The sequence below is a fragment of the Balaenoptera borealis genome (genome assembly GCF_965194805.1).
Source record: "Balaenoptera borealis genome assembly, chromosome: 10".
Lineage (NCBI taxonomy): Eukaryota > Metazoa > Chordata > Mammalia > Artiodactyla > Balaenopteridae > Balaenoptera > Balaenoptera borealis.
In genome coordinates, this window is record NC_138874.1 from 52,055,986 (window position 1) to 52,069,093 (window position 13,108).

At 34.6% G+C, this 13,108-nt stretch overlaps 1 protein-coding gene across 5 annotated transcripts in view; it reads right to left on the reverse strand.

The window, feature by feature from the left end:
• Nucleotides 1–13,108, reverse strand: part of CTNNA3 (catenin alpha 3) — a 1,737,547-nt gene that overhangs the window by 66,452 nt on the left and 1,657,987 nt on the right. For all 5 annotated transcript variants that reach the window (XM_082408616.1, XM_082408615.1, XM_082408617.1 and 2 more), the window contains one exon: nucleotides 6,207–6,312. In XM_082408616.1, coding sequence (XP_082264742.1) covers nucleotides 6,207–6,312 — 106 coding nt within the window. The remainder of the gene's footprint in view (nucleotides 1–6,206; nucleotides 6,313–13,108) is intronic.

Genomic DNA, 13,108 nt, shown 5'->3' on the forward strand with positions numbered 1-13,108 from the left:
TGTCCTTTACTTTTTAAAAAATAAAATTTGCACAAAAAAACTTTTAAAGGAATACTGCTAGGGACTTTTAGTCAAATCAAGTGGTAGAATATCATAAAACATCTTGGTTATTATTTCCCAGTTTATTAAAATAGGAGATGTTAACCAGGACACCTGGTTAGCTTTTTAATGCATGGATTTTCTTTTTTTTTAATTTAAGTTTTATAACCACCAGGACACTCACTACAGACAAGCAGATGGCATGTCAGCCTAAGTGGTTTTGTCACATTAAACCGGCTTTCACTCATCTAGTAAGGTGCTTCATACTAATACAGAATACATGATTGAGTAATGAGAGGAAAAGTGAAGAACATTTATTACCTTTCAGTTTGAATTTTAAGGGTAAATTAGCAAAGTGAATACTTTTAAAGACCTGTATTCCATAAGTTTAGCCATTTTTTTTGCTCATAATGGAGTTTAAACTTTAAGACACAGTTAAAATGACTTTCGCAATTACAGACAACAAATTTTGCTAAGCTGGCAAAGTTTGTTAAGGGAAAGTTATTAGGTGTCATTGTGAATTTCTAGAGTGGAAATTTCAAGCAATCAGTGATAGCAGAAGCACTCTGTGTCCATGACCTTTCCCTTCCCACAGGGCTCATTTCTCCACCTATACTCCAGCCCAGAGGCTGTCTCATTTCACCTTCCTCAGGGTCACAGATCATCCATGATCCCATCTTTTTCTGTACTTTTAATGTCTTTTTCTATCCTTGAATCTATCAACATAAAGTCCCTCAAACCAAAATCCCTCCCTCAACCCTGTAATCCCATCTTTCTCTCCTCTTGTTCAGGAACATGCTTTCTAAAAATTTTCAATGCCACCCCTATTGGTGTTCTGTGTTTTCATTCTTGGGCATCTTTTCACTCTTGCCCTCTTCTTGGATAATAGTATCAATATATGCTGCTCTGGCTTCGTCGATCACTTACAAAATAAACATGACTAAATCTCTATCATCCCACCCAGTCTTCAGAAAATCCATATACATATTGTATTGCCCCAGCTCATCTCACTGTCTTATCAACATTTCACACTCAACACATATAACCCTCCACTGTCTCATACTCCATCTTGCCTATTATAAAACCATTTTTCCTGTTCTATTAACTATCTCAATAAAGAGTGCTTCCTCCCTCTCTCCCATCTATTAAATTTGGTCAGTCATTTATTTGAGATGATTCTACATCCAGAAATCTCAGCATACTTTGAACGTTTTTCTTCTTTGTTATGCCTATCATTGCTGCTCTTTAGCAAACTAAGGTTTCTAAGACACAAAAGAGAAGGGTATCTATGGAAGCATGGTAAAAATACAGTGGGACTCTTTTATGATGTCGTGATGGAGGACGACATTGATTCATATGGTCTAGAGTGGACCTGCTGACTTGTGAGAGTTATATTTGGGAAATTATAGTTTGGTATTTTTCAGTGCATAAATGTTGTTTTACCAGAAATTACATATGTTGTTCAAATTTTGTTACATCTCCTTATTTAGGCTAAAATGGTCTTTTTAAAAAAAAAATGTATTTTATTTATTTAATTTATTTTTGGCTGCGCAGGGTCTTCACTGCTGCACACAGGCTTTCTCTAGTTGTGGCGAGTGGGGGCTACTCTTTGTTGCAGTGCGCGTGCTTCTTACTGCGGTGGCTTCTCTTGCTGTGGAGCATGGGCTCTAGGCACGCAGGCTTCAGCAGTTGTGGCATGCAGGCTCAGTAGTTGTGGCACTCGCGCCCTGGAGCACAGGCTCAGTAGTTGTGGTGCACGGGCTTAGTTGCTCCGTGGCATGTGGGATCTTCCTGAACGAGGGCTCGAACCCGTGTCCCCTGCATTGGCAGGCGGATTCTTAACCACTGCACCACCAAGGATGTCCCTAAAATGGTCTTTTTTAAAAATATATTTATTTTGATTGTGCTGGGTCTTAGTTGCAGCGTGAGGTCTCTTAGTTGTGCACGCAGACTCTTAGTTGCGGCATGAAGACTCTTAGTTGCAGCATGCATGCGGGATCTAGTTCCCTGACCAGGGATCGAAGCTGGGCCCCCTGCATTGGGAGCACGGAGTCTTACCCACTGGACCACCAGGGAAGTCCCTAAAATAGTTCTGAGTTTAAGAACTGCTTCAAATTCATTTTTAGTTTCAACTTGGTTTGGACATCGTTGAGAGACTGCTATCAGTGAGATATCCTTTGAAAACTAATGCAAATTAAAGACAAAGATATTTTCCATCTTCATCAAAGCTCATTTCCTTTAGTAGGTATAAAGTTCTGGCCCAACCTACTTTTCTGCTTTATGCTGACTTCCATGAGAAATTCTCAGAAGGACTGACTTCCATATGTGTTAGATTAAAACTCAAAACACATCATCTCCCTCCCTGAAACCTGAAACGTGTCAACTGAAGAGTTACTTTGATTGAAATAAACTTATACAAATGTTTTACCCTGTATAAAGAATATGGATATGGAAAGGATGGTGGAAAGGTTATTCAGACAAATTTTGATTATTTGGAATTTTTGGTTAAAGTCAGCCAGCAACCTGTAAGGAGAAACTTTCCTCATCTTTCGTCTTCCCCTCTTACACCAAATAGCCCCTTCTTCCTAGACCCTAAAACACCTTATTCTGGGTACCTAAGGCTATAGTTTTGCATACATGAAATAAAACTGAATATATAATCACCCTCAAAGCATTTAAGATATTGTTTCAATGGGAAAATGACAAAGACCCAATAAAAAAGAAAAATAGTAAAGCAGCATGCCTTTTAACAGGAAACTCTTACTTCAAGGATGCAAACAGATAAAATATTTTCAGTATTTTATCTATTCCTATTTAATTTCTGAGAAGCTGCTATGCATTCATTTTTATAAAGTAGGGGTTCATTAATCTGGAGAACAAATCTAGGTATCAAATTCTCTGTTCAAAATAAATTTCAGACAAATAATTGTGTCAAAATACAAATATTGTCACAAGATGCATCTAGAAGTTATAGTCTTAAGAGACATGTTAGAATGATATAATTAATGCTTCATAAGTTTCTTTTTAGTGTAGTTTTATTACATTTTTTTTACTCATAACATCAGCAGGAAACAATACAAATCAGGCTAGCCACCAACAATATTTTGTCAAAATATCAATATAAATTACACTTGGAGATTGTTTTGTTCATAGTTGAGTGCATTGTGTATGATTTGCCTTGTAATTCTTTATCTTGTTTTTTAAATGTCATCTTTCTTAAATTAGTTTTGGCTTTCAATATATTTAACACTGAAAATTCATTTTAATTGTGTCCTGTTATGGTTAGGTGGGAGTACCCAGTCAACAATCTGGATATCTTTCCTTTGGAAAATCTACAGTGAAGGAGTATTAGGATTCAGACACAACACTCAGGGGTTACAAAGTCCAATTTTGTCCTCTTCTTGCACAAAACACTTTAGCAGATGTTAATTTTATTTTGTTTCCTATTCACCTCTTTTCTATTTGGGGTAGGTAGCTTCTGTGACTAATTGTGATCTTTCAGTGTATTATTCCTACCTTGTAACGTATTTTCCAGTTCATCTAATTTAGAATACCTGCTAACATGATGATTTACCGTGAAGAGTCAAAGAATAGAAAGAGATGTGTACCAAGAGTCCGAAATCCTAAATTTGTAAGAAGCATACTTCTCCAACTTGTCATTCTCTTTATTCGTGAGGAAAATGTTTAAGAATTGTGATAACTAACAACATCCTGACCTTCAGGAATATACTGGCTAATGGAGACAGGATTTGTACCAGAGTTCTATAGGACTTAAACAACATGGTCTTGGATGGCATATGAAATCTACCACACCATCTCAAGGTAATTCTAAACCCAAGAGATGTTGAGTGATTGGGACAAGTAAGCTTACATTATGCTTCTGTATGTTACAACAGAAGATTTTCATTCATCTCTTCCTAGCTACCTAATGGTAATGCCAGAGTAGTAAATTGTATGTAGTTATATAAAATAAACATATGTTCAAGAAAGCAAGACAGGGAAGAAGGGTTAAAAAAAAATCCAGGAAGGCAGAACTAGAAGTCTCAATTTGATTTCATTTCATTCTCTCTACATATGAACTTTGACTCTGAAACTTTATAGAATGAAACTAAATTGGCCCAACTATATATATATTTCACAAATCCATGTTGGATAGAATTGAAAATTGATTGATGTTTGACCTTCTGACACTCTAGCCAAAAGCAGACTGGAAAGCATCATAAAAATTATTAGAAGTTTTTTGAGCTATTAGATTGTTCAAAATTAAAAGCAACCAATGTTCTGGCAGAGTTTTTTCATAATATACATTGACACTGTAAAAACTGCCTTGCTTATTTACATTATTCAATTGTATTCCACAACCAATTTCAGTAATTATTTTTGTCTAAATTTTTTATGTTAATCTATCAAAAAGTATCCGAAGCACAATCATAGAGAATCTTCCCAGATAATCACTATAATAAGTGATTCAATTCTGATTCTTCAGAACCGTATTTATTCAGATGAAAATTAAATATATCATTTGAAACTACTTTACTATATGAAATGGAAAAGGCCAAAGAGAGTCATCCATAATTCTTCATTAGTCAGTGACTGTTTCTTTAAGCTTCTTTTAAAATGTCAAAGTTATATGGAAGTGAGACAATACTTTTGCTTTCTTCCATGCAATGTGAATAATGTTAAAAACAATAGCATAATTTAATACAGCTATGTTATAGAAGTACCTACTGCAAGGTGACCTAATCTAATTAAAGAAGAATATCAGTCAAGAAGAAAAGGACAACTTCAAAGTGACAGAATTATTTGGACTTTGAAAATTGTGCATTCTAAAATAAACAAGTACACTGCTAAGAATCATTAAGTATTTAAAAAGTTATTAGAACACATAAATTTGTTTAATGTATTATGGTTTCATTTATCCTACTACTATTTTGTCTCATAAAAGTGAATGCAATAAAATTCTAAAACACAGAAAACCATGGGCAGATTTGGGTTTCAGTCATTTATTCATAATAGATTTTGAATTATATTAGAATAGAGTTTGTTTTTAACTGTAAATGCTGGATACTAAAGAGATTAATAAAATGTTTATAATGCTTAATGTAGCAAGAACTTGAAAAAAATATATATGACCATATATGTGAATATATATATATATTCAAGAATGTTTTAAAATATTTGTCTCTGTTATTATTTTTCCTTGTTTATTTCTCTTCCCTTATATCCAAAAATATAATATCTAATAAGAGAAAGTTCCTCAGGTTCCAAGAAAAAGAGGATAAAAAGATAAAATAATAGTAAGTAGCCTAATAAAGTTTCTCTTAAAGTATATGCACAAAAAGATATAAAGTAGTTTCAGATTCAAAAAGACAAGTGTTTTTTTTCCCCAAAGATAGATAAATATGTATTATGGAGTTGAATAATGTAAAACCTGCAAAGGAATACTATATCTCCGTTTGAAATAGTAATTGAATATCTCAGTACATTAATTAAAGAAACTGACAGATTTCTCAATTAAAGTTAAGCAAAAGGTAACTCTAATAATGTAGCTGCTGCTTAGAAAACTGGAATAGAGACATGAGAAATCTAAAGAAAGGAAACCAAGTATTTAGAGCATCTATAAGGATTAAATACTTCCTACATTTTATATCTTCACTTCAGTATTCTAGTATTCTACTAATTACTATTTGTCTCACAGTTTTACATAGAATGCCAGAACATATTGTTTACACAGAAAACCTAACATACTTTTGAAAAGCACTAATTTTGAAGAGCAAAAATAAGAAATCTGAGATATTAAGAAAAAGAATACTAACATTGGGTATTACAGCCAACTAAAATAATTTGAGTATATCTGAAACTCAAAAAGCTGATATTTAGAATAATTTGAATATATTTGAAGCTCAAAAATCTTTAAAATAATCCAGCCCTAAATAATAATAATAATGATAATAGTAGTAATAATAAAGCACCAAGAAATAAACTTCCTCAGAATAAATTTTCCACTACTTGTGTGTTAATTATGCAAAAAAAATTAAAAATAATTCAATAATAATTTAGGAAAAAACAATCCAACAGAGTAAAAATTCAACTTTGTTTTAAACAATGTCAAATGACAGAGAGCAATTACCATGAACTTTCATCACATCCATTTGTAAAGAACTCACCTGGTTGGCAATCTGCCGAGCAAGGACGTCCATCCTTGATCCTGATTCTGATATCATTTTAGCTGCATAGATCACATCAGTTGTATGCTTCAGTGGTCCTTTTCCCCTTAAAATAAAAGAATACATGTTTGTTGCAGTGGTTCATGCTAAGATACAAACACACACAAACACACACACACAAGATTTGTACCGCAAAGTATAAGCCATTGGTTTTACATACTTCAGTTTTAAACAGGCCATGATTAGATTCCAGTATTAAATGAAAAATTAAAAAAAAAAAAGGAAGGCCAATTTTGTTAAGATTCAGGATATTTTGCCAAGAAGATGGACTCCATTTGATCTTCATTCCCATGTATTTTGTACAATAAACCTTAGCCCAGAGATACTTTTGGTGGATGTAGACCCCTGAAGGCAAAGGTATTTTCTTCATTCTGGGTGGAAACACGAGATTTTGGACATTTTATATGTTCAACAGTGTACTTTGATTAGCAGGGATGCTGTTAATCCTCCTATTTTTAATTTTTTTTTTTACAGTCTTTTGGTTAACTGTACTTTGTTTTTATCACATTACCTCTCCTCCACAATTATTTCATAGTAATATCAGAGTAGTTGAGTATGAATCTGGAGTCACACTATCTTGGACTATTTCCCCAAACAGACTGCTTCTTACCATTTGTGTAAGTCAAACAAGATAGATACCCACTTTATGCCCCAGTTTCCCAGTGATAGGAAATAGGAGCACCCACCACATGGAGTCATTCTAGGGACTGCATGATTTAATTTCCACGAAGTGCTCAGAACATTGTTTTAAACAAAGTAAGCATTCAGTAAGTTGTTATTTTTGTGCTTGTTATTTTAAGATAATTTTGCTTTCTAATGCCATGGAATAAAAGTTAGGTTTATTTAGGGATTTGCAATGTAGTTAAGAAAGAAGTACACTTCTTACATAGTTGGAGTGGGATAAGATAAGGAGATATTTTTCTGTCTTCTCATTCCTCAAAAATAAATGAATAACTGACCTGAATGAATAAAAATGTTCCATCCACCTAAAACTGCTCCTCTCCTTATTCCTTTATGTCCAATTCCTAACCCTCTACTGAGTGTCGACACACTGGCTATTCCAATTATGTGGTTTCTGTTCCTTGTTCCTAACAGAGAATAGGACCCTGAAGAAATCACCCACTAATGCAATTGTTTTGATGCTTTGCCGGGAGTAAGATGAGTGAGGAAGGTGGGAAGAAGGAATAAGCCAGTCAGGGTGAGGAAAGGGAGATTTTGAGAGGCCAAAATACAGTGGAGTTGAAGAGAAGGGGAATGGACACAATCTTTGTCCAATATCTTATTTACATCTTGGACCAGTCTTGAGCGTAGATGCGCTGATGTTAAATCTAATAAGATGTGTTGTTAAGAGAAAAATCTCTGTTCACTTAGGGACTATCATTCTATACTAATACAAGATAGAGGGATTCATGCAAAGGAAAATGATCAGAGTATTCTACACCTGAAAACCTGAACATCAAATCACTTGTGACTAATATGTCAAAAAGGCCCTTTCACTGCATTTTATTCATGGGGCCTCTCAAATACATTACAAGCAAGTTTTCCTGTAAAAATGGAACCTCACGGCTAAGAGGATGAAAACCTGGCCTCAGTAGATGGTTATCACCATACTTCTCCTCTTTGAATCTGTTGACACAGGTTGCTTTGAATTTTTCTAAAAAAATCAACATTAATCATTACAATTTTTTTTGAGTTGCTCTTATCAAATTTACTTTACGCATCAGGCAGGACTAGATGTTATGTACATGGTTATGTTCAAGACAGGCACTGCATTTCATTATGTCAATGCATTTCCAGAGAAAGTTAAACTTAAATAAAGCTGTCCAAGCTCCCAAAAGGCAATGCATCAATTTTCAAGGTCTTAAACAACGGACAAAATTTGTTACTAAGGAGAGTGGCTAATGCTCACTTAGCTTAAACAATGGACAAAGAGTTTTATCTAAGGGATAATGTAGCTAATGTACCCTTCCCCTCAAAATAATATATTTCCCCATATAAAAACCCTGGGCTGATGAAAAGGAAATTACCTCTAGCTTTAAATACACACCTTGTTATGAGACCACTATCTTAAACACATATAGAACTTAAAAGTAACAATAATATATTGCGACAGACTACAATTATTCTCTTCTCCTCATGCTCCTAATTAAATGTATTGCCTGGCAAGCTTCCTACTGAGTGCCAAACAAAATATACAGTTTACAAATGATTCCATATTATGCCAAGTTCCAGAGGAAGCTGCAATTACTGAAACTATGATAAATTTTTAACATTCTCAGCCTGAAATGTGCTAGGTAATGAAGGCTTTTTAAATTGGAAAACACATTCAAAGGTTGTTTCTGCCTTCATTTTCATAATGGGCTCTCAGGATCTCTGTCAGCAGCTTGTGTCTTAAATCATTGAGTTTGGATCCTACAGAGAAAGATACCCAGAGGAGGAGCGGGTAGACTTTGGAAATATTTTAAGGAAACCAGAGGCCAGAAATCTTTCATAAACAGTGGTTACAATAATAATCTATCTATCTCCTCAAAAAGGAGGGCAGACCAAGCTCTGGAGTAGACAGTCTGCCAGTTAATCTCTTAAGTTAGAGCTTAGAAGGTATAATGAGAAAGGCTGAAATAACCCAGTGATGTTGATGCCATAGACAATTTTATTAACAAGTGAAAGGGATGCCTTTGAAACTTGATTTATTGGTACAACACAAACTTCTCAGACATTTTTGATACTGCCCCAACCGTGATTCTCACTCTTCTCTCTGTCGTGTCTCAATTTCTGGCATCCACCCCTCCCTTCTCCTGATCAGCACGAGAAGCAAGAAGATGATACAGCTGATCAGTAAAGCTCAACTAACTAGAGATCTGGTTTGATAATAGAAAATATCAAATAAGTTTCGGGGACTTATTTTCTCTTTTTAGGGACAGAGAATATCTTTGAAACGACTTGGTATTTTCTGCTACTGATTAAAAATAAAACAAAAGGCTTGTTTATATCTTTTGCACTTTGTAGCCCCTAAATCTTTGATAACGTAATATTATTCCCCCTTTCATGACCAAAAAGTTTCCCTTTAATCCTTTTCTCCTCTATATTTTTATAGAATAAGTCTCATGACATTGTGGTTAACTTAAGAGATGAAAACAATGATAGCATATATTATGGTCCATAATAGTAGTTAACACACTTAGTATTTTCTGTGTGCTAGGTACTATCCCATACACAAATGAATTTGATCATTATAATAATCCTACGAATTTAGAATTATTATTATCCTTATCTTGCAGATGAGAAATCTGAGGGAAAGAGATATTAAGTATATATTTTATCAAGTTAGACAGCGATTAGGTATCAGAGATGGGATTTGAACTCAGGTAGTCTAGCTACAGAATCTGCTTTTAATGACTATTCTACACTATTTCCAATAAAATACACTAAGATGACATTAAAATATTTAAAAAGATCTCCTTAGACACTGGTGAGAGTTACTGTGAATGCAATGGAGAGCAAAGAGGAGGGTTAGATTTAGACACTAGGTGGCAAGGAGGGCCCCCAGCAGTGACCTGCTCACACACAACAGCCTCAAGGAACACAAACCAAATCTGTGTCCCAGACCCAATGAAATAAAAATGTGCTACATTACACAGGCTTTTTGAGTCTCGTCAAAGTGTTGAAATAGCACCAGTAGCCCACGGTTTTGAGATTTCTTTCTTGAGATCTTGTAACTTTTCTTTATTACTTTTCTTGGTACCTTTCCTCCCTCTCCCTTTCTCCCTGAATTCTAATCACTAAATTCAAAACTCAACCACTATAAATGCCATACCAGGATGAGAGACTGAATGTTGATTTTTATTTATAATACAACAAATAGAACTTTTACCTGAGAATCTCAGCTTTAGACATAGTTATTTAATTCTAACACTCAAATTTACTGCTGCAATAAAGTAGAGTGAAATGAATACGGACTTGGGAAATACATTTTGTCTGCGTCCTAATACTTATTAGCCATGTAGCCTCGGGTAAATGAGTTTGTTGGTCTGAGCTTATTTTCTCTTCATTAAAATAATTGTGTTACTTGCCACATGGTAAGGATACATAAAATCATGTATTTTACACAATATTTGGCACACAATAGGTGCTCAGCAAATTTTATTTTTTATTTTCCTAATCCCTTTACAAATATTTTATAAAAATGTACCTTTTGAATTTTTATTTAATAATTATAGCACTTGCCAGACAATATGAACTGACGATTGAGTTCCTTCTTACACCTGCTGACAATATAACTCTGTACAGCCTTGTCCATAATATCCTTTTACTAATAAAAAAATATAAATATATATATTCCTATAAACTCTGTGTGTACTTGTTACTGTTGTTCAAGGTTGTTCTTTAACTGATTTTAAGGAGTTGAATTACATTTAATGACAGGTCTTTTTGGTGTTATAAACATCCCAAGATTAATGATTTAGCTCTACAAGGGTACTGTCAGAATTCTCTTACTTATAATTCTGACTTCAGATACAAAAGAAAAAAGTAATTATCATGGAAGCAGCTGAAAATGATGAGATAAAAAGAGATGCCAGACTCAAGCAAGGACATACTGTTTCTGTACCATTGAAACATGAAACTTGAATTAGGCAACTCTCTCCCTCTGGGTGTTACTTTCTCTTGTAAAGTGTCATTCTCAAGTTTTGAGGCCCCTATAAAAGTCCTTGGAAAATAAGCTAGCGAGTTATCAGCTAACAACCATCCTAAGTAATTAGCATCCTGAGGAATCTTTGAGATTCAAGTCTGAAAAAGGTGTTGCCCCATGAAGGAGGGAAAATATTGTCTGAACGTTGCATATGTATACTTTTTCATTTCGGCTCCTCTCATTCCATATTATTCAGAGTAGCCTGGCTGCTATAAGAACAACATAAAAATATCTTACGGGCTTAACCCAATAAAGGTTATTCCTCTCTCACATCACAGTCAAGGTGGATTGTGGGTGATGGGTCACGTACCACACAGTCATTTAAGAACTCAGGCTCCTTCTCATTATAAGATAACCTAACCTCTAAGGCTTCACAGCCCTCAGAAGGAGTCACTGCATGCAGACACCTGACGTGGAAAATGAGTGAGGATCTCATGGGAAATTTTAGGGATCAGGATAAGAATTAGAACACATCACTCCCACCCGTATTCCAGAATCCAGACACATAGACTCATGTAACTGCAAAGAAAGCTGGAAGAAGTATTCTATCTGGGCACAGGAAGAAAAGAAAACAGGGTTTTATGAACTCATAGCATTTCCTCTATATACAGTCCCAGAGGTGCTAAAATCCTATATTTTCTTTTGTCGTTTTAGCAACGAAAGTGTGTGCTCCCTGTGAAGGGAATTTTGGATGTCACCAAGTAGGTGGGGAAATATTGGGAAAATCCCAAGTCTCTTCACCAATACAGCTGAAATTATAGGAGATGTACTTTGCCTGGGCAAAAGACCAATTCTATCTTTTGTTTTGAAATTGTCACTATGTAGATGGTTTATTATTAAAAATAAAAATTACGTAAGTTTACTTTGTGCATGGTGATAATAGCCTTTCATGTTCAATGTTGTGTTTGTTTATGAAACAAGGATAGGGCTTATTTTAGAGATCTTTTGGGGGATCAGCCTGGGGAGAATACTTTTAAAGTTATTAATATTATTTTAATATTATTATTGTTGCTGCTGCAGTTGTTGTTGTTTGTGTGTATATGGGCTCTGTGTGCGTGCACGAGTGTGTGTGTGTGTGTGTGTGTGTGTGTGTGTTTGAAGTAGGAATTCCCTTCCTCAAATGTAAAAACTAATTTTCTAAAAAAACACTGAGACATAAATCTTTTGTCTATTCTTAACTCTCAAATTTTCTAATTTACTCTCCACCTGTTAGTGTTGTTTCAAATCCTAGACAGATTGTAAAATTTGGCGGAGATTTCATGGAATACCCTTAAAGAACCCAAAACGCTAAACATCTAGGTGGAAGCAGAAGAATTAGAATTCTTTAATTATAATTCTATATAATTATATAGGGATAGACCTTATTTAGCAAAGTTCATTTGTTTCCAAGTTGTAGGCAAAGAAGAGGTCACCTAGCCAGACACTCTTCTTTTTGTCTTTAGTAAAACAGATAGACAACCTTCTTCAGTTCTTCCTAAGTGTGAAGATTTTACTAATTTCCTATGTAATTTTGTACTGAAAGAATACATAACAAGCTTTTTGTGTGCTTACTATGTTCCAGACACTGTTAAGTTACTCAATTTTCTCATACCCGGCATTGCTGCATAGTGTTGTGCAGGTTGTTCACTGCACAAATTTAAGAGTTGCCATTCATATCATGGATACTCCCATAATTGTGCATATCACAATTTATGCAGCCTTACATGCTCGTTCTGCTCCTAGAATCTATTATCTTTGTCCTATAAACAAGAATCAAAAGCTTAGAAGCTCAAAGTCCCTTAACTTTTCTCCAAGCTATATGAATATCAGTTGATCTAAATTTAAAAGCAAGGAGTTTAAGTCATTGGTACTTTCAGAGCCAATTAAAAAGAAATCATGTAGATGGAAACTGTCATAAGTTTTCTGTCAGTATGCATCTTGAAACACTGAAATTCAATGGATAGCTCTGAATCAGTGGAATGTTTCATATACTGCAAAGAAATATACAAGAGCAGAGATTCTTAGCCATTGACCTGAGTGGGGTCCTATTAAAGCATCATTATCTGTCTATCTGAACATTCCCAAGGGTTATGAAATAAATAATCTCTTTTTTGATGAATGTTTTTTATCAGTAACCTAACATTTCTCTTTCTCTTTCTCCCTTTTTTTTCCCATT